Source organism: Cyanistes caeruleus, chromosome 23 (assembly GCF_971803275.1).
Source record: "Cyanistes caeruleus chromosome 23, bCyaCae1.hap1.1, whole genome shotgun sequence".
In the NCBI taxonomy this organism is placed as follows: domain Eukaryota; kingdom Metazoa; phylum Chordata; class Aves; order Passeriformes; family Paridae; genus Cyanistes; species Cyanistes caeruleus.
In genome coordinates, this window is record NC_141723.1 from 1,836,785 (window position 1) to 1,856,999 (window position 20,215).

A 20,215-nucleotide genomic window follows, 5' to 3' on the forward strand; every position below is an offset into this window, starting at 1 on the left:
GCACCGGCGGCGGCGGGAGCGGAGAGCCCGCGGTGGGTGCGCGTCCTTGCGGGGCTGGGCACCGGCTCCTCACAGGGCGGGGAGCGTCCCCCGCTGCACACGGGGACTCCGGAGGGCGCCGACACGTGTCCCTGTAAGGTGCAGGGGTGCTGGGGCACAGAGGCCCAGCGGAGCGTGCTGGGAGGCACTGGGGAGTCGGGGACGGTGCAGGAGGGAGAGTCCCCTGCTGTTGACAGGGTTTGGGGGCTGTGTCCCCCTCTCCGTAAGATGCTGAGTCCTGGGACACCAAGAAGGAAGGAGGTGTCCCCAGGGTGATGGAGATGCAGGGATCCTGTGGGGTTTTTGGGGGGTTCCCTGGGATTGCCCCATAGGGCAGTGAGGGGCCCCAGTTACACAGAGGGATGCTATATGGTGCTAGCACTGGTCCCCATAAGGTTTTGGGGGTCTCTGGGGAATAAGAGACTGCCCTATAGGATTGTGGGGTGCCTGGGGAGTTGGATGACAGTGATCCTGTAGAGCAGGAAGGGTCCCCTGCTGCAGACAGGGACCTCACAGGGTTTGAGAGGGGAGGGAAGGGGCCCTTGGGTGCTGAACAAGGAGAAAAGCTGGAGGGTTGGGGTGCTGTCCTCCTTAGGGTTTGGGGAGGGTTTTCAAGGGTTCTGGGGAGCAAAGACTCCTTCACAGATGGATGGGGATCCACAGGGTGCTGGAGAGCCGGGGTACACCAACCTGGAAGGTCCCCTGAGATGCCAGAACCCCTGCACTATGGGGTGACAGCCAGATCCCCAGGCTTGTGTGTCTCCCACCTGGGATCATCTCCAAGAGAGGGTCAGGGGAAGTTGGACACAGGACTCCGGGCTGCAGCTTTCACATGCTTCTCCCTTTTTACATGACTCTCCCTTTTCCAGCCATCCCACTGAGCTTTTGGGGACCCTTTCCTGCACCAGAACTGTCGCCTTTTCTGTCCATTCCCATATCTGGGAAAAAATTAATGCTAGTAATAGTAATAACACTACTAGTAGTGCTAATAATACCTTGCTTCCATCCTAAAGCTCCTTTATTTTAAAGATGAGGTAAAATAAGGCAAAGGCAGCAGAGTTAGGTGATGCAGAGATAAGTCTGGAATAATGGATGTTGCCTGAAGTGTTTCTAATGAACCCACAGAACAATAAGGAATCTTTGCAGATGCTTTATTGAGGAAAAAAGATATTGCCGAGACATTGCAAAGAAAACCTCCTCCACACCAAAGCTTAACCTGCTTGAAGCGCACCAGCGGGATTTCCCAGACTATGGGAGGATGTTGAGAAGGAGAAAGCAGCGGGGCTGGGGCTCTAGGAGGAGGTGCTCTGCTGGGGCACGCGGTGGTTGGCCAGGTCCCAGCGCACAGCAAAGCGCAGGGCGTCACGCTTCTTCATCGTGGGCACCTCGTAGTTATTGGGGACGAGGCGCTTCTGCGCCCGTGGCGGCAGCCCCAGCTGGAGCATCTGCTGCCGCACGGCCCAGCGCAAGCTCTGACGTGCATCCTCCCCAGGAAAGCGGAATTTTTGCCAGGCTTGTCTATATTTGTTCAATACAGTCACTGGGTCAGTTCTCCTCACTCGTTCAGCCTGTGAAATAATGTAGGACAAGGGCGGTCGCTCTGGAATGGAGTCGCTCCCAAAATCCCCAAGGAGAGAGCGGGGGCTGTCCTCAATGAACCAGTCATCATCATTATCATCAAAGTGCAGGTAGTCCTCCATGGTGCCACGCCTGGTCTCTAATTTCTCTCTGGAGTGGATGTCATCCAGATTAGTCCTGGAATGCCCCAGGAATGGTGGCTTGGCGTTCGGTGACTCATCGGAGACCTCCACCCTTCCATCGGGTCTGTGCCTCAGCACCTTCCTCTTCATCACCTTGGTTTCCCTGTGACCCGTGGGAAGGGTCGACTGTGCATCAGCAGCGATGGATGAGTTGGCATAGGGATCATGGGAACGTGACAGCCCCTCGCTGCCTCCCTCCCAGGAGCTCAGCTGGCTCCAATCAGCTGCCAGCTGCTCCTCACTCTCTGCTCCTAGCACCTTCTCCATGCTTCCCACCAAACTGGGTGGATTCTGCAGAAAAAAGAAACCAGAGTTAATTTATTGCAGTACATTCAGGCTGACTAAAGATGTCAGAAGGGCTCTGACACTCAAGTTTTTGGGTTCAGTGGTGCTGATTTATGTTGGGGGTGTCCTCAGTGCGCTGCTTAATCTCCTGCTGCCAGCAGAAGGCTCTTCCCTACAGTAACACAAATACAACCCCTAAATTCCTGCTAGAAAACTACACTAGAATTAATTATGTGATAAATGAAGTCCTTATGGAAAAACACAGGACAGGTTCCTTGCACTGGATGAGAGATTAATGGTCTTTCCTTATATCTCTGCTTCTAAACCCAAAATATTTAGTCATAATTTAATCAAGAGAGATCCAAGAGGGTGTTTTACTTCCAGAGGAGGGAAGGGCTCAGTGCAGTGTTTAGATGTTCATTTATGAATCTGGTGGTAGTAAACCTCCAGCCCTGTGGCAAAAAGGGACCCAGACATGGATTCCACCCTCAGCATGGGTTTAGGATCTTTTTCAGGCGATTTGAAAAGCCACAAGTGTTGCCGGTGCCGCTGGGAACAGTGGGAGCAGATGGTGGGGCAGGATGAGTGGCAGCCATCAGCACGCTGTCTGCAGCGGGGATGCAGGTGTGAATGTGACAAGGGCTCCGTGACGGCTCGCCGGGAACGTGCTGCTGCTGACGGAGCAGATCCCATCAGCTGGGGGAAGAGGAGTGATTGAAGAGTCCAAAAAAAGAGATTTGAGTGAAATGAAGCTGCCCAAGCTAAGCACCAGTGGCTCTGCCCTGCCTGTGCTCCCCTGGGAACACCAAGGGCCTCAGACAATAAAGACTGACTCTGTTGGTAACACTTATTTTGCAGAACAAGCCTAGAAATCTAATAAAAAACACATAAAAATGCAAATCCACCATTTTTTTCTTTTCCTGCAGATCTCAAGGATCCACCAGCAACAAACACTCCAAGGTGGTGGCTATGGCTGAGGAGAACACGGCTACTGACCATGAGCAGCTCCTGAGGAGGGTGCAGGAACTGGAAGTGGAGGTGAAACGGCTGCAAGAGAAGCTCCAGGAGGACAAGGAGGGTGCTGGAAGGAGAGAGGCTCCTCCAGCCCCTGGGAAAGGCAGGAAACGCCAACAACGGCCCTTTGATTTCAGTGCCCACAGCCGCAGACATGTGGCACTGCGCATCGCCTACCTGGGCTGGGGCTACCAGGGCTTTGCCAGCCAGGAGAACACCCCCAACACCATCGAGGAGAAGCTTTTTGAAGCCCTGAAGAAGACACGGCTGGTGGATGACAGACAGACGTCCAACTACCACCGCTGCGGGCGCACCGACAAGGGTGTCAGTGCCTTCGGGCAGGTCAGCATCTCCATGGAGGTTCCTGTGGGTTTTCCTGGGTGGGATGGAGTTCTGATGGGATTACTGTCCCACAGTACAGCTTGGATTTGTTCTTTAAAAGACATCAGCTCTTAACCCTGGAAGTGAACCTGGCAGTGGCTTCCTGCATGTGCAGTGATGATTTCAGACCTTGGAAGCCTTTCCAGTGCCATTTCCCCGCTATGTTAGTTGTTTTCCAGGGCCCTGTTTTAGGAGGATAAAATGTGTTTTAGGCTGCAGATTTCCCAATAGATCAGTGATACCCTGCCCTTGGCAGGGCCCTCTCACTGACTTAACTTGCCAATCCTACAAAAACCCAAAATCTCCAGGAACTGGCTCACTTCCTGCAGCATCAGGCAGCTGAATTCTTGCACAGAAGGGTCTGAGTGGAGCTGCAGCCAGCGGAAGGGAGCGTGGGAGTGGGAGCTGGAGGGAGGGAAGCAAGCTGGCCTGCTCGGTGGGCATGGAGCCATCAGGCTGGCTGAGACACTGGGGAGAACACAACCTTGGTGGCTTCACCATAGGGCTGGGTCTCCTTTCTTCCCTCCCAGTGCAGAAAGCAGAGCTGGCGTAGGTTTAACTTCAAAGGGCTGCTCTGCTCTCCTTCATGAGATGAGCCACATGGAATCAGGGCATTTGGTGCCTTCTCTTGCACCACTCCAGCACACAGCACCCAGGGTGGGAATGAACCTGTTCCCACACCAGGCTTCCTGGCCAGCAGGCTGTTATTGCCTTCAAGTCATCACCTCCAGCTTGGAAAAGAAAAGTACATTATAACCCAGTGACTAAAGATGAAGCCATTCTGAGACCGTGATACGTAGGCAGCCTGCAACTTTCCCTGTTTTATTAATGGAATCCATGGCATCTGCTTGGGTCCACAGAGGCACTCACAGCTCTGCCATGGCAGAATTGCCTGACTGAAGCCACCTTCATATGTAGGAGATCCTGGATTTATTTCCCAGAGGTGTGGGAAGACTTGGCTCCACATGCTGCTGCGCCTATCCATCCACGCTCTAATCCTGCCTTTCGTCATTTCTGCAGGTGATCTCCCTGGATCTCCGCTCCAGCCTGCCAGAGGGGCAGCAGCTCAACGGCCACGAGGGTGAGGGGCAGCAGGAGGAGCTCCACTACACCCACATCCTGAACAGGGTGCTGCCAGCCGACATCCGAGTGCTGGCCTGGGCCCCCGTGGAGCCAGAGTTCAGCGCCCGCTTCAGCTGCCTGAGCCGGACCTACCGGTACTTCTTCCCCTGCGCCCAGCTGGACGTGGCCCTCATGGACACCGCAGCCCAGCGCTACGTGGGCACCCACGACTTCCGCAACCTCTGCAAGATGGACGTGGCCAACGGGGTGCTCAACTTCCAGAGGACGATCCTGAGTGCCAGAGTGACGTGGGTGGACAGGGGAGGAGAAGCCAGGCCACGGGATCCCTTCCAGCTGTGCCAGTTTGAGGTGACAGGACAGGCGTTCCTGTACCACCAAGTCCGCTGCATGATGGCCGTGCTCTTCCTCATTGGCCAGGGCATGGAGAGCCCAGATGTCATTGACGAGCTGCTGAACGTGGAGAAGAACCCCCGGAAACCACAGTACAGGTAAGGATTGGTCTGGAAAACCCAATGGGCTGCTCTTCAGAGCAACAGCTGTCCCTGGAGAGCTGCTCGCAAGCCATGCCAGCACATGAAGCAGTCTCACGCATGGAAACAGGCTGCCAGTGGCCTCACTGGAATGTATCCACAAGGATGTCTCTTCTTTTGTTCTTGAGCAAAGTTTTGATAGCTGTAGTCCTTGGTATTTAGTAAAAATTAAGTTGCTTTTTATTTAGAAAGGAAGTTCTGTGAAGGTTAGGGCTGGTTTTGGCAGATCATTGTTCTTGAGCCTTTTTGTGCTCCTACCTGCTGTCCTTGTCCCCAGCATGGCGGTGGAGTTCCCCCTGGTCCTGTACAACTGCGAGTTCCCAGACCTGCAGTGGCTCTACGACCCAGAGGTGCAGGGCTTCAATGTGACACACTTGCAGCAGCTCTGGGCCAGCCACGCCGTCAAAACCCACGTGCTCCGGGACATGTTGGCAGGGCTGGATGCTGCTCCCATTGTCACCAGAAAAGGTAGAGGGAGTTTGTGGGGAATAACTTGGAGTACACACTGACAGACAACGGGGTTAGATGGGATATTGGGAAGGAATTGTTCCCTGTGAGGGTGGGCAGGCCCTGGCACAGGGTTCCCAGAGCAGCTGTGGCAGCCCCTGGATCCCTGGAAGTGTCACAGGCCAGGCTGGACAGGGCTTGGAGCAGCCTGGGATAGTGGAAGTTATCCCTGCCTATGGCAGGGAGTGGAATGAGATAAGCTTTAAGGCCCATTCCAACACAACCTTTAGGGGATTCTGTGAATTACAGAGGATTAACTGGTTTAAAAAAAAAAAAAAAAAAAAGGATTGGGTAATTAAATGTTGTTTTTCCATGATGTCACAGGTCCAGGGAGCAGCCTGGTGCCCTGGGGTGAGCTACAGCCCCCACTCCACAGCCAGATCAGCGGCTTCGTGGAAGGGGTCCAAGCCCGCAGCTACAAGCCCCTGCTGGCCCGGCCCAGATGCGAGGGGCTGGAGGCCCGGATCGAGCACTTCGTGCGGAGGGGCCGCATCGAGCCGCCTCAGGGCCCGGGGCTGCCGGGGGATTGGGCCGGGGAGCCCCCCGAGGGCAAGCGGGGCAGCACCGGAGCCCCCGAGCAGCTGCCCAAGAGGATCTGCATGGACACCGAGTGACGGGGCACCACGGCATAGGGGCAGCTAAGGCTTCACCTTTTTTACTGTTACTGGAAAAAAAAAAAATGCGCTTTTTTAATGCTATTTTTTATAAATCTCAAGAGAACCGGAGTAACGGTGTTATGTTGTGGCTGGGGGCAGTGGGAGGGGGCTCAGTGCCCCCAGCGCGCTGAGGGGGACGGCAGAGGCTGTTTCGGGCTGGGACCCCCCACCCCGCTCTCTCCCCGGTACCTCCGGCCCGGCCGCGCCGCTCCCGCTGCTCCGTTGTGACCCGCAACCGCCGCCGCGGTTTAAACACCCCCGCGCGCCGCCATTGGCCAGCGCGGCTGTCACTCAGCTGGTGGCACCTTCCCATTGGACAGGCCCTCCGCGGGGCCGCACCCGCCGCGCCGCCATTGGCCGGCAGAGAGACGCGGAGAAGGAGGCAGAAGATGGCGGCGGGAAGCGGCGCGGCGAGGCGCTGTTGGCGGAGCGGTGTGGGGCTGGCCCGGGCGGTGCGTGGCGTCTGCGGGAGCGGGCGGGCGACGGCGGCTCTGCGGGCGGAGGAGCTGGCAGAGCGGCTGCGGAAGAGCGAGGAACAACAGCGAGAGGTGAGTGGACTGCGGGCCGTAGGGCCCGGGCGTCCCCGGACTACAACTCCCGGCATGCACAGCGCGGGTGGTCACAGGGAGCGGGTGGAAGGGATGGGACAGAAAAGGTCCGGTTCCATCTCCTGCCATGGGCAGGGACACCTTCCACTAGGCCAGGGTGCTCCAAGCGCTGGCCAGCCTGGCCTTGGACACTCCCAGGGATGGGGCAGCCACAGTTTTTCTGGACACCCTGTGCCAGGGCCTCACCACCCTCACAGGGAAGAATTCCTTCCCAATATCCCATCTAACTCTGTCTTTGGTCGGTGCGAAGCCATGCCCCCTTATCCTGTCACTCCAGGCCCTTATCCAAAGTCCCTCTGCAGCTCTCTTGGAGACCCTTTAGGCCCTAGAAGGAGCTCTGAGCTCTCCCTGGAGCCTTCTCCTCTCCAGGTGAGCATCCCCAGCTCTCCCAGCCTGGCTCCAGAGCAGAGGGGCTCCAGCCCTTGGAGCAGCTCCGTGGCCTCCTCTGGCCTGGCTCCAGCAGCTCCAGCTCCTTCCTGTGCTGGGACCCCCGAGCTGGAGGCAGCTCTGCAGGTGGGGTCTCACCTGAGTGGGGCAGAGGGGCAGAATCCCCCCTCCCCTGCTGCCCACGCCGGGGATCAGCCCAGCACAGGGGGGTTCTGGGCCAGGGCCTGTGCAGCTCTCACCCAGCAGAACCCCAAGTGCTTCTCCCAGAGCTGCTCTCCATCCCTTCATCCCCAGCCCCAGTTGATCCTGGGTGTTGCCCTGACCCAGGTGCAGCACCTGCCCTTGGCCTTGTTGAACCCCATGAGATTCCCCAAGGCCTCTGTCTGAGATTATCCCGGTCCCTCTGGATTCCACAGCGTTGAGCAGGAGCACATGGAAGGTGAGGTTGCTGCAGGTCTCAGTGCAGGTTTGTGTGAAAGCCAAGAGCTGTTTAAACCCCAGCACTGGTGTCTGGTTCTCTCCTCAGATCCCCAAGGACCCGGTGCAGCGGTGGCTCCGGGAACTCGCTGCACTGAGCCAGCAGCTGCAGCAGGTTCACCCCAATGTTCTGGCCAAGATCCTGAAGCAGAGAACTGTATACCAGAATGAGGAGATTGTGGTGATAGACAAACCCTACGGGCTCCCTGTTCACGGTGAGGTGGAGTGGGGAATGGAAATGGCTCCGTGGTGCTGACGGGGATCCTCTGTCTCTGTCCTTCCTGTGCTGGGGTTTCCCTTCCCAGGGAGGGTTCCAGGGACTTGGTCACTGTCAGATCTCAGCCTTCCCCTCACATTTTGGGTGATTTAGGGTGTATGGGGAGCCCAAGAGGTGAGACTCCTTGCTGCCCTGGGTCATGCAGGCGGCCCTGGCATCAAGAACTGCATCGCTGATGTGCTGCCCATTTTGGCCAAGATGCTGGAGAACATGAAAGCTGACCCCCTCCACCTGTGCCACCGGTTGGACAAGGAGACCACAGGTGTGATGGTGCTGGCACGGAGCAAGGAGGCAGCGGAGAAGATCCGTCTGCTCTTCAAAACCCGTCAGGTGGAGAAGATCTACTGGTAGGAAAGTTTTGAGTGAAAAAGGGGCTGTGAAGGGGGTTTAAAAAAAGGGTGAGGGGACAGTCACTGGGGTGTGAAGGTTTTGTGGAAGCAGGGGATGTTGCTTATCTCCCCCCTTCAGCACCATTTTATGGGGCTGGGTCATGGGAGAGGGGCTGAGGGGAGGGTTCCTGTCCTGTGAGAGCAGCACCCTGCAGACCTCTGCTTTCCCTTTCCAGGGCAGTTGTCCTGGGGGACCCAGACCCTGTTGAGGGCGTTGTGGAGATCCCCATTGTGGAGAAGGAGGTGCAGAGCCACCAGTCCCACTACAAGGTGAGTCCTGTGTTCCCTCAGCCACCATTCTGGCCAGGCAGCCCCAGCATCCCCTCCTGTCTCCCCCAACTCCCCCTCTCACCACCCTCCAGATGACGCTGGCTCCCAACTACCGCCTGTGTCCGGAGAATGGGAAGGTGATGAAAATCCGCAGGAACCGGAACGCTGAGAGAGCGGTGACTCGGTACCGCCGGCTGGCCGGGGCCTCCGCCTGCTCACTGCTGGAGCTCCAGCCCATCACTGGTGAGTGAGGCCTGCCCAGCTGTCCTGGGGCTGGATCTGCTCTCTGTGCAGTCAGCAGCAGCTCTGGAAGGGGCAACTTGTTATTAGACATGACTGGAATCCTTTTTGGGACAAAGCTTTGGGAATAAGCCCTGCTGAGTTGATGCTTTGCTGTGAGCTATTTGCTGCCTGCCAGTGATTTTGGTATGGCTTTGTCCAGCACTGAGGGTGGTGGGTGCCGAGACCTGGCACAGCTGAATGTCACCTTTCTCTTCTTCCCTTTTTCTCCTTAGGGGTGAAGCACCAGATCCGGGTTCACCTGGCCTATGGCTTGGGATGCCCCATCCTGGGGGATCACAAATACTCGCACTGGAGCAAACTGGCACCCCAGGTAAGGCAAGTCTTGCACTGGGGAGCAGCTGGAGCTGGATACAGCCCCTTGTATCCCTCAACTCTTCGTGGGCTGGGGATTTCAAGTCCCAGCTGAAAAGCTGCAGTTTTGAAGGGAATGTTTTCTGTCTTTGCTGCAGAAGCTTCCTGAGCTCACCCTGAAGAGGCTGAAGCTGGAGCAGAGCAAGGCTCGGCACCTGCCCCTGCACCTGCACGCCCACCGGCTCTGCCTGCCCCTGGGCCAGCCCTTAGACTTTGTCTGCAAGCCACCCCTCTTCTTCCAAAAAACCCTGAGGAAGCTAGAACTGGACGTCCCTAAGGACTGATGAGCAGGACTGGAATGGTGCTATGTATCTCCGCATCTCCAGCACGTGGCAGCAGCTGTGCCCACCTTGGGGCCAATGGTGGGGTGAAGCCTGCAGTCTCTGTGCTGATGCTGATGTTGCTGGATTCAGATTGGGTGCCTATATGTGCTTCTGGCCCAGGGAAGCAGCTGAACAGGCTGAAGATGAGATGAACAAAGCTGGGTGGAAGTTGGGCTTTGCCTGATTTGTGTTTTGGACTTGTCTCCAGGCAATAAAAGCTCCAGTTCCCTTGAGGGAAGGTGTTGTGTGTCTCTGTGCTTTAGCCAGGTGGTACTCAGTCCCTGTGTAGATTTGAGCAGACCTACACAGGTTTTGGAACTGTCACTTGTCTCTCTGGAGTTGTTTAGCTCAGATTTGGAGAGTCCTATCATTAGAAAATCCATCGAAAGTACAATTTGGCAGTGGCTCTGGTATTTTTTTGCTGTGCTGAGAGACTGCACAGGGAGTTCCTTGGCTTGGCTGGGCTGAGCAGCTCTGAGACTGCTCTGTGCTTCCAGCAGCATTGGTGTGGGTTTCTGAGCACTGTGCTGCTGGGAAACTGTTCTGTCCCACTGCTCCTTCAGTTTCCCTATCCCTTATCCCTTATTTCTAGAACCCATTACTGGGATCCCCTGCTCTTGGGAGCTTTCCTTGGAGCCAGATTCTTCCCTCTGTGCCCTGAGAGGGAGGCAAAAGGATGATATGGGGAATTGCAGTTGATGTTTTGCTTCAAAACTACCTCATTTGGTGTCTCCTGGCCTGTCTGAGGAGCTTGGGGCTGGATGTTCTCTGGCCCCTCTTTCTGGTTAGGGTGCTGGAGATCTTTTGTACCCCACAGGGCCACCATGTATCTGGCTGGGGTTTCTTGCTGTGGGAGGGCCCAGTCCCCTGGCTCCCTGCTGAAAATAGCTGGGGACCCCCATGCCCTCGGCCCACAGCACCAAAAATCTGTCGGCTGATGAGAGAGGGACATAAAACCACGGGGAGCCAGGAGCGGCTGCGGCCGGGCAGGATTGCTGCCCTGCAGGAATGCTGTCAGGGAGCAAAGCTGCTTTCCCAGCCTGCTGCTTTCCCAGCTCACTGCTGCGGCTGCCGGGGTGGGTTTTTCTATTTCTGCTTGTGAAAAGGCTTCCCCTGTAATTACGAGGCGATTTAATGCCCTGTCTGAGCTGTCGTTCACAGCTGCCGGACACAGCTCAGCAGGGTCTCCTCATCCCGGCAGAGTCGCTCTTTGAGCCAGTCACACCTCAGGCAGCCCTCGGCAGCGTCTCTTCCTCACTCCAAAATGTCCCTGTCGCACACGGCTGCCGAGTACATGCTCTCTGATGCTCTGCTCCCGGATCCCAGCAGCTCCCGAGCCAAGGGTTTGCGGCTGGAGCTGCCAAGCGATCGCCTGCTCAAGTTTGTCACCGTGGGGCTGCCCCTCTTCCTCGTCTCACTGGCTTTCGCCCGCGAGTTCTCTGTTGGTGAGTTGTGGCTTTTCCAATGTGTTCTTCAGGTCGTGGGTAATCAGTCACCAGTGGTGGTTTGGTTGTTGTGGCAAAGCCTTTGTAATGTTGATGGTGTTGTGATCTGAAGTGGAACAGCCTGGAAGGCTGGTTTTAGGAGCTGTTCTGCCTCATGGGTGTTTATTGATTTTAATGGATCATAATTCACTGGGAGAGCCTGGGAACAGCCATACTGACCCCAGGAGCAGCGCTGAGTCAATGCCCACCCTCAGCTGCTTGTGCCCAGCACCTTTGGGTGCCACGGGCTTGTTTCCAAGGAGGAAGAAGAGGAGGAGGAGGGTGCCAGCAGCATGGAGAGATGCATTGTGACCTCAGGCTAAATCTGGCCTCGGCCAACATCCAGCTGCTCTCCCTGAGGATTTGGTTTTACTCCAGTTCCTGACTGGTCAGTCTATAATTCCCTGCACTGTGTACACACCACTACACACAAAGGGTTTGTGTTTAGGAAGAGATGGAAAACTCCTCGCTAGAAACACAGCAGCTCCAAAATGACCATGAAAAAGGCTTTTTTTGAGTCAAAGTAAGATGTAATTACCCTCCTGTAAGGCATTGGCTTGTGGCTTTGGAGTGTTCCTCCACCCTCCATGGCTGAAGTTTGCTCTCCTCCTCCTCCTCACCCCAGGCTCCCAGATCAGCTGCTTCTCTCCCACCAACTTCACGGGGAAGCAGTCCGCCTACACCGACACGGCTTGCTGGGACTCCCTCATCCACCATGGCTTCGACGCCGAGGGACGTGCCATCACCAAGTCCCTCTGGGCTCTCAAGGTAGGATTAAATCCATGTCTGCGTGCCCCTGCATCCATCTGGATGTCCACAGCAAGAGTGATTCCACATTCTCAACGTCTGTTCGTCTACTTTGCCCAGGTCTTCCCCTACTCTCTGCTGGTGGTGGCGGTGCTGATGTACCTGCCGTACCTGCTGTGGCGTTACGCTGCCGCCCCCGCCCTGCACTGCGACCTCCTCTTCATCATCGATGAGCTGGATAAATCCTACAACCGCTCCGTGCGCCTGGTGCAGCACATGAAGAAGGTCCAGCAGGCCAGTGCCGAGCCAGAGCAATTCTGGGAGGAGTACGAGAGGTGAGGCAGGGCCAGGTCACCGTGGCCCTTGGAGCGGCATTGTGGCTGCACCCAGGGTGGATGTGGGTGAAATGGGGGGTGGCTCTCACTCCCCCTGTGTCTCTCCACCCCAGGGCCCGTCGGGAGAGGTATTTCGAGTTCCCATTGCTGGAGCGGTACCTGACCTGCAAGCAGCGTTCCCATGCCCTGGTGTTCATCTACATCCTGCGGAACCTGCTGCTGCTCCTGTTCCTGGCTGCCACCTGCCTCTACCTGGTCTTTCTCCACCTTAACATCTTCTTCCAGGATGAGTTCAGCTGCTCCATCAAAACGGGGCTGCTCCAGGAGGAGCCACACATCCCTCCGCTCATCCCTTGCAAGCTGGTCTTCTTCTCCGTGTTCCAGCTCATCAGCCTCTCAGTGGGCAGTGTCTATGTCCTCCTCATCCCTGTTGTCATCTACAATGCCCTGCAGCTCTGCCAGTGGGACAAGGGACTGCTCTCTGTCTATGAGATGCTGCCTGCCTTCGACCTGCTCAGTCGCAGGATGCTCACCTGTCCCCTCAACGATCTCAACATCATCCTCCTCTTCCTCCGCGCCAACATCTCTGAGCTGACCTCCTTCAGCCGCCTCAACGCCGTCAGCGCCCTGAGGGAAGCCACTGCCAACAAGGAGGACATCGATACTGTCATCGATTTCATGACGCTGCTGGCTGGGCTGGAGACCACCAAGCCCAAACACCAAGCTTGCACCCCCGAGGCCGAAGGCAGTACAGCGCTCTCCAACGGAGCGGCCCTAGGTAGGCTTTTTGGGTAGAGACAACTTCTTCCCTCTTCTCTTGGCTCCCACACCACAAGATCCCACCCTCAAAATGTGGCTGGACCACCCAAAATTTTTTGCCATGACCTTAAGGTGTCTGGGGCATAGCTTGGGGTCACTGTGAGGGCTGACAAATCCTGAAAGGGTTTCTGGCATCCAGAGTGTGATGCTACTGTGATCCAAGGTGTGGGCAGGGGTTGCTATAGGAACAGCAAGCCAAGAGATTGCTGCTTAAATCCAAGCTCTGGGCAAACTGCGGGGCTGGGAGGGTCCCTGTTTTTGGCAGCTCATCCTGCTGGGAGTGGAGTTGGGAGTTTTAAATCCTGGGATGATGATGCCAAGGATGCCATGCCCACCCCATTCTCCTTTTCGCATGGCACTGGTGGGCAGAGTGGGGTTGTGTGTGGATATGGAGATGGGTTCCAAGATAGAGCCACATTCTCAGGATCTGCACTGCTCCCTCTCCCATGTGCTTTGGGTTTTGGGGAGCTGGATGCCTCCTTTGGGGTCTCACAGGGACTCCTAGCACCCATGGCAAGTGGTTTGCAGGCTGTGTGAGACAGCCCAGCCCCACAGGTAGGAGCTGAGAGGCCTGGGCTTCATTCCTGGCCCTGAACACACAGTCTGAATTATGCTTTAAAAAAATCCACAGACTGAGCTGCATTCTGCATCCTCGTCACCATGGCAACCCAGGGCCAGCACAGCTGGCTCCTGGGCCAGTTACTTGGTGCTGGAAAAAGCCCAGATCCTAGTCTGCCGTTGCCCAGCTAATTAACTGCCTGCTCTTTCCCCCTTGTCTAGAACCAAAGCCTGGAGTGGAAACGATGGGAAAAGCCTCACGGGACTCGCTCGGCTCTGCCTGACCCAGAAGCAGGCAGGGATCCTGTGATCCCAGGAGCCACTTTTCTGACACAGCTGTTCTGCAGCAGCCAGGGTGAACCCACCTGCACCTCCTGCACCTGACCTTTCCCTTCTTATGTACATTTGTCCAGCAAAAAAGGGTTAAACAATCCATGTTTTGTGCAGAACCTCTTGGGTCTCTTATTCTAAGTGCTGGGTGCCATGCTGTGCCTCTTCCACACAAATTTCCTTGCTCTTACAGCAAGAGGTGGGGAATGAAGGATTAGGAATGCTCCTCTGAACGAAAAAAGGGATTCAGGAATAAAATTAGGTGGTTTATTAACTCTTTATTAAGAGAGGGAAGTGGAAGGCACTCGCAGCCCTCCACAGCTCCCTGTCCCAGCCCAGCCTTAGTGTTAGGCTGTGTTTTTTTAGCAGAGTTCCTCTCTCCCCCTCTCTACCCTGCAGCTGGAAGCTGATCCCTGGATCCTGTGAGCTCTCTACCCTGGGGATCAGCAGTCCATGCCCAGAGAAATGGGATGTCTGGGGGGGCCAGGACCAGCTCCATGGGCAAGGGCGCAGCAGTGCAGGGTTCAGCTCCCATTAGTGTGTCCTGCTGCTTGTCCTTTACATAATTTTTCATGTATATAATTGTGAATTGTCTTTTTCCCCTTCCCCCACCCCATAGCCTTGGCTTGAATCCACAGAGGAGCTGAAAAGTTGCTTAATTAATAAGGTAGTAATGAAGCCTCTGATTCCCTGGTTTGGGAAGGGACAGTGCCAGGAGCCATGAGTGCTCTGCCAGAGGCCTGAGCTCACTCATCTTCCTAATTCAGAGGGAACCTGGAACTAGGAAGGAGCAGCAGCTCCCTCCCTCCAGCAGCATTCCCTGCAGGGAGGGTGTCCAGCAGGAAGGGGGGTGCAGGCAGCCCCTGGGGGTTGTAGAGGGGGCAGGCCTGGTACTCACAGGGCCACTCAGCCCAGGCATAGCGCAGGGCCAGCAGCAGCGTCCTGCAGCTACTCAGGGCCAGCGTCACCGTGCGGGACCCTACTGCCACCACTGGTGCCAGCAGCCACTGGCACGGGGATGCCTGGCTGGAGCAGCACACCTGGGGAGAGAGAAACCCCTATCAGTGTTGCCTTCCCTTTCACAGCTCTTTGGAGAGGATATCTCACTCCTCACCTCAAATGCCTGTGCATCCCTCTGACGGCAGATGAGCTCCTGGCTGTAGGTGACATTCAGCAGCCCCCTGGTCACCTCCAGGATAGCCCGGGTGGGATATGGGCCCTGGAACACGAGGTCCTTGTCCCCATAAGCCACAGCCCTGGCACCCAGCAGCAGTCGGTGAGCCACATTCTGCTTGTCCCGGGGGTGGATACTGCCCAGGAAGAGGAGGGAGATGGGGCTGGTGCCCAAACACTCCATCCCTACACTCTCACCCCAGCCCAGGACTCACCTGCCGTAGGGAGAGTGCTCATCACCCAGATCCATGGCTACGGCCATGAAAGTTCTGGGCATCCTGGCATTGGGAACAACCCCCAGGTCAGCAGTTTGGTGCCAGCGGAGCCGGGCAAAGCTGTCGTCTGCGCTCTGACGGCGGTAGGTGGACAGCTGCAAGGCACAGGGGAAATGGGGGAATGGCTCACATCCCAAAACTGGCCACTGTGGTCACTGCCTGGGATTTTCAGCATTTGAGGGGATTGTGTCCATGTGTTTACAGTGTCCTCTCCCTGGGCATCCCCCCAGGACAACAGGGGTCCGTCCTGCCTCCACCCCCCCACCCCCACCTGCACGAAGCCAAAGGGGAGAAGTGGCTCTGTCTGTCCGGCTGATCCAGTGTGGAATGCCTGGCGCCAGTCGGCGATGAGTACAGGGAAGGTGCAGTTGTACTGGTCTGTGTTCAGGAAGGCATTGGCCTCACCTGTCCCCCAAAAAGAAGGGCTGGTGAGAGCTTGGTGGGATAGTGGGGGCTGCTCCACCCCTGGGGACAGAAATGGAGGCTCACCCTGGTACCAAGCCACACCACGCAGGGTCATGTTGAGCAGCGGGTGTATCATGGCATTCCAGAGCACGGAGGGCTTTTGTGGGCCAGAGAGATGCTGATGTGGGGAAGTGCTGAAAGACAAAGCTGGGTTTAAAGGGGGTGCAAAGCACAAGAGAGGCTTTAGGTTAAAGCAAGCACCATGCCAAAGGGAGATCTGGGGTGCCTCCCTTCCCCTTTTACCCACCCAGATGTGCCTTACGCCCTTGGCACGAGACAGATTTTTATCCAGAGGGGGCATAATGATGCATAGAGGGGGCTGTGAGGCTCCAGGAGAGGAGGTGGGGTGGGAAGGGATGAGGATGCTGTCCAAAAGCAGCATGGTATGGGGCAGAAGGTGTTTCCACAGCACCTTCTCTCACCTGCCTGTGTCCTCTGGGAGCCCACATGCCTGCAGAACCCGGCGGGAGGACCAGGCCTCGATGGGGGTCCCCCCCCAGGCTACCTCCACCAGCCCGATGGGGGACCCCAGCACCTCATAGAGGGAACGCCCCAACAGCCAGCACACGGCCGAGAAGTAGGTGAAATTCCCGTGGCCCAGGTTTTCTGCTCAAGAAACAGCAGGCTGCAAAGGGAAACAGTGGGAAAAAGCCATTTCCAAGCTCTCTTTTGGAGGCACATTGCACTCACCAGCCGTTGGAATGGACCATGGCAAGTCAACCTGCTCCAGGTCCTCCAGCTCCACGTCGGAGCGGGCAGGCGCCGCAGCAAAGATACGGACATAGGGATAGCGAGCAGCAGCGGCGAGCTCCTGGCTGGCATTGGCCACCTGAAGAAGGGCCAGGAGCATGCAAAGCACTTCCCTGCCTGATCCCTACCTGGTCCCAGCTGATCTGTGCTGTGGGGCCCTACCTGCAGGACTGTCATTGCCATGTTGCTCTGTCCACTGCAAAGCCACACATCTCCAAAGTAGATGTCCCGCAGTGTCACGTTCTCCAAGCCCTGCTCAGCCATCAGTGCATAGGGACCGCCCTGATCCATTGGGTCCAGGACAGCTGTCCAAGTCCCAGATGGTCCTGGAGGAAGAGAAAGGATGGTTCTTATCTCCAACCACCCTTATGAAGGCCTCAAGACCTTCACCAGGATGTTGGATGAGCAGCAACCAACCAGTGGGGAAGGACAAGCAACAGGAAAAAGCTTCCCCACCACACAGACAGGTTGGGGAAAGGGATTTCAGAAGCTCTCTGGCATCAGAGGGACCTTTCTCCTGCAGGAATTTAGGGGTTAAAAAAGAAAACCTGGAAAACAAATGTGTGTCAGAGCAGAAGCTGCTGGGAGGAACTGGGATTACAGGAGCAGCTTGGTGTGTGTGACACTGAGATGTCTCTGGCTAATTTTAGAGGCGCCAAATCGAAGCGTAAAGATATTCTGCTGGAGCTTAGCGTGGATTTTCTGGCTGGATCCTGCAGATCTCCAGGATCACTGCTCTCCCACAAGACACCTCCAGGCTCTTCATCTTATGGAGGTGCCCTAGGGCAGCACTTTTACCCTCCAAAGGTGATGAGCTCCCTCCCAACTCTTCAGGCAGGGATGTAGCTGGGATTTGAGGTGCCCCTGAGCCCTTCCAGCTCCAGGAAGGCCCTGCTTGCACAGAAAACATCTTTCAGGGCTTACAGATCCCATAGGATCCTCCAAGGGGGCACAGATTGAAAAAGAAGCTGGGAGTGCTCTGGTGATTCTGGTTTAGACAGGAAGAGAAGCTAAATTCCCCTTTTCCCCTCCAGAGCCTCATCGCTCGGCTCCAGCCTGTGTGGTGCCACCCACTCCAGCAGCAGCTCGGCTCCCGCTGGGCGCCCACGGGATCTGCTGCTGGGAACCAAAGTGAGCAAAGGCTGGCACTGCTGGGGAGGGGAATGGCTGAACCACCCCAGGTCTACTGGAGAGGGAAAAGCACAAGCTGGAGGTGTCACCAGCACCTCTGCAGCCCCAGGGCAGCAGTGTGACAAACACAGGGGTAGTGCCAAACCCTGTCTCACCCCTGAGAGTTCTGATTTTGGCTCAGACAAGTTCTTTGGCCACCAAAACCACTGGCCCCAATTTCTAGTCAAAGTCTGGGACTGACCTTTAACCTGTGCTGTTTTCTCCATGATGACAAGGCCACTGGCCCCGGAGAGAGTGACGGTCACCACGGCCCCCAGCTTCCCATGGCCCCACACCACAGCCCCTGACGGCTTCTTCTGCAGCACCATGTGGTCACCATAGTAGGAGGCAAAGCCGAGCAATCCCCCTGGAATCAGTGCAAATATCAGCTCTCAGAGAAAAATACCCTCAGCATGGCCTCTGACCCCCTCTTAAATACAGATTATGAGATCCCACTTAATTTACAGCTTCCTGGTCAGTTTAAAGGTGGTGAAAATCATCACAGAGCTAAGGAAGAGGGAGAATTTAAAGTCCACAGGAGGGAGTTCACCTCCCAAAGCACAGGGAGCATGTTACATCTTGTATTACATGGATTTGGATAGAGATTTTGGTAAAAATTCCTCTAATAGCAGCATGGGAGTGTCTCTCCCAGCCCAGCCTTGCTAATGAATGTTCTGATATATTTTTTCCCTTGGAAAAAAGTTTGTCAAGGGGTGGGATGGAAAACATCAGGTGTGCAGCATTGGCAAAGGCACCTTCAGTGGGGACAGAAGCAGAAGGCTCAGCCCTGGCAACTCCAAAAGTCTCATTTTTGCAGTGTGAAAAGAAAATAATGTTTGTAAAGGGGGTCAGGAGCAATGTGTGAGGGGTGATCTGGGCAGAGAACCCCAGTGACCAAATCAGAGCTCATGGAATCTCATCTCCTCTGCACCTCAGCCTAGGCTGGGTTTTGGAAAGGAGAAAGGAGAAAGGAGAAAGGAGAAAGGAGAAAGGAGAAAGGAGAAAGGAGAAAGGAGAAAGGAGAAAGGAGAAAGGAGAAAGGAGAAAGGAGAAAGGAGAAAGGAGAAAGGGGAAAGGAAAGGAAAGGAAAGGAAAGGAAAGGAAAGGAAAGGAAAGGAAAGGAAAGGGGAAAAGGAACGACATCCTTGGCCCCTCAGGAGTCAGCTGCATCGCTGGTCCCACTGCCTCATGCCACGAGGCTCCGGGAGTTATATAAAAAACAAGTCGGAGGAGAAAAAAAAAATTAAAACTGAGACGCCAGGGAAGAGTGGAGGCTATAAAAAGCAGCTGGGAGGAGGGAAGGGAAGAAGAAGGGAGGAGGGAAGGGAGGAGAGCCCACGAGACACCACCAAGGAGCCGCATGCGGCTCCCACCTTACGTAAAGCATCATCCCACGGCAGCACTGCCGGGCCAAGGGCGTTGGGGAGGGGCTGGGGGTGTGAAGGGTCTCAAAGTGGGACTCAGAGAATGTGAAGGCCATTGAACTGGGGCTTGGGGAGATGCCACGGGTACCAAAGTGGGGCTCAGGGTGTGCAGAGAGCATCAAACTGGGGCTCTGGGAGTGCAGAGGGCATAGAAGCAGAGCTTGGGGCGCAAAAAGTGTGGAAGATGGGTGGGGGGTAACAAAGGCATCAAAAGTGGGCTAAAGGGAACGCCAAAGGCATCGAAGTGGGGCTGGGAGGGAACCAAGGGCCCCAAAGTGGGGCTCAGAGCAGTGCCAACATCATCAAAGAGGGTCTGGGGTTCCAGGGGTATCGAAGCGGGGCTGGGGGGTTTACGGGAGGTGCCAAGAGCTGCGCCCGGAAAGCGGGCTTGGGGAAGTGCCGAGGCACATAGGAGGCTCGGAGTGTGCAAAGGGCACAAAATCAGGGCTCGGGAGGGCTCAGGGAATTCCCTGGGCACCGGGGCCGGGCTGCTGATGCCAAGTGCCCCGAGTGGGTCCGCCCAGGGGAGGCCCCGCTGCCGGGCCTGGCTGCAGAGGGTGCCCGCGGGGCCGGCTCGGAGGTTGGGCCCTCCCCGGCCCTTTACCTGCGGCCGCCGGAGCCAGAGCCAGCAGCGCCAGCAGCGCCCACGCCGCCATCCTGGGGCCACAACGGGCTGCGAGGGCTTCGGGACCGCCGGTACCCCCTGGTACCCCTCGGTACCGGCCGGTACGCCCCGGTGCCCCCAGCAACCCCGGTACCCTCCGCTGCCCCCAGTAACCCCGGTACTCTCCAGTACCCCGACACCCCCGGTACCCCCCGGTGCCCCCAGTAACCCCGGTACTCTCCAGTACCCCGACACCCCCGGTACCCCCCGGTGCCCCCAGTAACCCCGGTACCCCCCGGTGCCCCCAGTAACCCCGGTACTCTCCAGTACCCCGACACCCCCGGTACCCTCCGGTGCCCCCGGTAGCCCCGCCCCGCAGGCGGGCCCAGCGCGCGGGGGCGTGGTCTGAGCACGCGCCGCCTGTGGGGGGGGCGGTTGCCA

General features: G+C 56.6%; 5 protein-coding genes across 11 annotated transcripts; 3 read left to right on the plus strand and 2 right to left on the minus strand.

The window, feature by feature from the left end:
- Window positions 1-10: 10 nt before the first annotated feature.
- On the plus strand, window positions 11-6,324 carry PUS3 (pseudouridine synthase 3). Of its 3 annotated transcripts, none has more exons than XM_023941527.2 (5): window positions 11-133; window positions 3,011-3,440; window positions 4,500-5,050; window positions 5,370-5,560; window positions 5,924-6,324. In XM_023941527.2, exons 2-5 carry the CDS (start codon window positions 3,054-3,056, stop codon window positions 6,211-6,213), a joined length of 1,419 nt encoding a protein of 472 aa, XP_023797295.1. In that variant the 5' UTR covers window positions 11-133; window positions 3,011-3,053; the 3' UTR covers window positions 6,214-6,324. The 3 variants fall into 3 exon arrangements, with proteins under 3 accessions (XP_023797295.1, XP_023797296.1, XP_086717549.1); XM_023941528.2 differs by having other exon boundaries at window positions 14-36; XM_086861423.1 differs by having other exon boundaries at window positions 109-138.
- Window positions 1,177-6,525, minus strand: HYLS1 (HYLS1 centriolar and ciliogenesis associated). Of its 2 annotated transcripts, none has more exons than XM_086861438.1 (2): window positions 6,445-6,525; window positions 1,177-2,090 (listed from the first exon to the last, which is right to left on the minus strand). In XM_086861438.1, the coding sequence occupies exon 2, from the start codon at window positions 2,064-2,066 to the stop codon at window positions 1,332-1,334; it is 735 nt and encodes a 244-aa protein (XP_086717564.1). In that variant the 5' UTR covers window positions 2,067-2,090; window positions 6,445-6,525; the 3' UTR covers window positions 1,177-1,331. The 2 variants fall into 2 exon arrangements, with proteins under 2 accessions (XP_086717564.1, XP_086717565.1); XM_086861439.1 differs by lacking the exon at window positions 6,445-6,525 and adding an exon at window positions 5,351-5,930.
- Window positions 6,526-6,575: 50 nt separating this feature from the next.
- Window positions 6,576-9,873, plus strand: RPUSD4 (RNA pseudouridine synthase D4). 2 transcript variants are annotated; one of them, XM_023941524.2, is made up of 7 exons: window positions 6,576-6,803; window positions 7,777-7,942; window positions 8,150-8,351; window positions 8,570-8,663; window positions 8,756-8,906; window positions 9,179-9,276; window positions 9,416-9,873. In XM_023941524.2, the coding sequence occupies exons 1-7, from the start codon at window positions 6,645-6,647 to the stop codon at window positions 9,599-9,601; spliced, it is 1,056 nt and encodes a 351-aa protein (XP_023797292.1). In that variant the 5' UTR covers window positions 6,576-6,644; the 3' UTR covers window positions 9,602-9,873. The 2 variants fall into 2 exon arrangements, with proteins under 2 accessions (XP_023797292.1, XP_086717558.1); XM_086861432.1 differs by lacking the exon at window positions 6,576-6,803 and adding an exon at window positions 6,853-7,232.
- A 915-nt stretch (window positions 9,874-10,788) lies between these two features.
- Window positions 10,789-13,960, plus strand: PANX3 (pannexin 3). Its single transcript, XM_023941523.2, has 5 exons — window positions 10,789-11,085; window positions 11,750-11,892; window positions 11,992-12,206; window positions 12,320-12,984; window positions 13,806-13,960. Exons 1-5 carry the CDS (start codon window positions 10,905-10,907, stop codon window positions 13,865-13,867), a joined length of 1,266 nt encoding a protein of 421 aa, XP_023797291.2. The 5' UTR covers window positions 10,789-10,904; the 3' UTR covers window positions 13,868-13,960.
- Window positions 13,961-14,171: 211 nt separating this feature from the next.
- SIAE (sialic acid acetylesterase) lies at window positions 14,172-20,214 on the minus strand. 3 transcript variants are annotated; one of them, XM_086861430.1, is made up of 11 exons: window positions 20,122-20,183; window positions 19,775-19,827; window positions 17,949-18,113; window positions 16,739-16,902; window positions 16,517-16,655; window positions 16,249-16,432; window positions 15,851-15,960; window positions 15,633-15,766; window positions 15,302-15,456; window positions 15,028-15,223; window positions 14,172-14,953 (listed from the first exon to the last, which is right to left on the minus strand). In XM_086861430.1, exons 2-11 carry the CDS (start codon window positions 19,824-19,826, stop codon window positions 14,672-14,674), a joined length of 1,581 nt encoding a protein of 526 aa, XP_086717556.1. In that variant the 5' UTR covers window position 19,827; window positions 20,122-20,183; the 3' UTR covers window positions 14,172-14,671. The 3 variants fall into 3 exon arrangements, with proteins under 3 accessions (XP_086717556.1, XP_086717555.1, XP_086717557.1); XM_086861429.1 differs by having other exon boundaries at window positions 20,105-20,170; XM_086861431.1 differs by lacking the exon at window positions 19,775-19,827 and having other exon boundaries at window positions 20,122-20,214.
- Between the last annotated feature and the right edge of the window lies 1 nt (window position 20,215).

Coding starts and splice junctions, on each gene's coding strand:
- HYLS1 (XM_086861438.1), bottom strand. CDS start 2,066: ATGGAGAAGGTGCTAGGAGCAGAGAGTGAGGAGCAGCTGGCAGCTGAT.
- PUS3 (XM_023941527.2), top strand. CDS start 3,054: ATGGCTGAGGAGAACACGGCTACTGACCATGAGCAGCTCCTGAGGAGG. Junction 3,441..4,499: donor GTGTCAGTGCCTTCGGGCAG/GTCAGCATCTCC, acceptor TCATTTCTGCAG/GTGATCTCCCTGGATCTCCG. Junction 5,561..5,923: donor TCCCATTGTCACCAGAAAAG/GTAGAGGGAGTT, acceptor ATGATGTCACAG/GTCCAGGGAGCAGCCTGGTG.
- RPUSD4 (XM_086861432.1), top strand. CDS start 6,858: ATGCACAGCGCGGGTGGTCACAGGGAGCGGGTGGAAGGGATGGGACAG. Junction 8,664..8,755: donor GCCACCAGTCCCACTACAAG/GTGAGTCCTGTG, acceptor ACCACCCTCCAG/ATGACGCTGGCTCCCAACTA. Junction 9,277..9,415: donor GGAGCAAACTGGCACCCCAG/GTAAGGCAAGTC, acceptor TCTTTGCTGCAG/AAGCTTCCTGAGCTCACCCT.
- PANX3 (XM_023941523.2), top strand. CDS start 10,905: ATGTCCCTGTCGCACACGGCTGCCGAGTACATGCTCTCTGATGCTCTG. Junction 11,086..11,749: donor CGCCCGCGAGTTCTCTGTTG/GTGAGTTGTGGC, acceptor TCCTCACCCCAG/GCTCCCAGATCAGCTGCTTC. Junction 12,207..12,319: donor TTCTGGGAGGAGTACGAGAG/GTGAGGCAGGGC, acceptor TCTCCACCCCAG/GGCCCGTCGGGAGAGGTATT.
- SIAE (XM_086861430.1), bottom strand. CDS start 19,826: ATGGCGGCGTGGGCGCTGCTGGCGCTGCTGGCTCTGGCTCCGGCGGCC. Junction 16,656..16,738: donor TGGCAATGACAGTCCTGCAG/GTAGGGCCCCAC, acceptor GCCCTTCTTCAG/GTGGCCAATGCCAGCCAGGA. Junction 15,767..15,850: donor TGGTGTGGCTTGGTACCAGG/GTGAGCCTCCAT, acceptor TTTGGGGGACAG/GTGAGGCCAATGCCTTCCTG.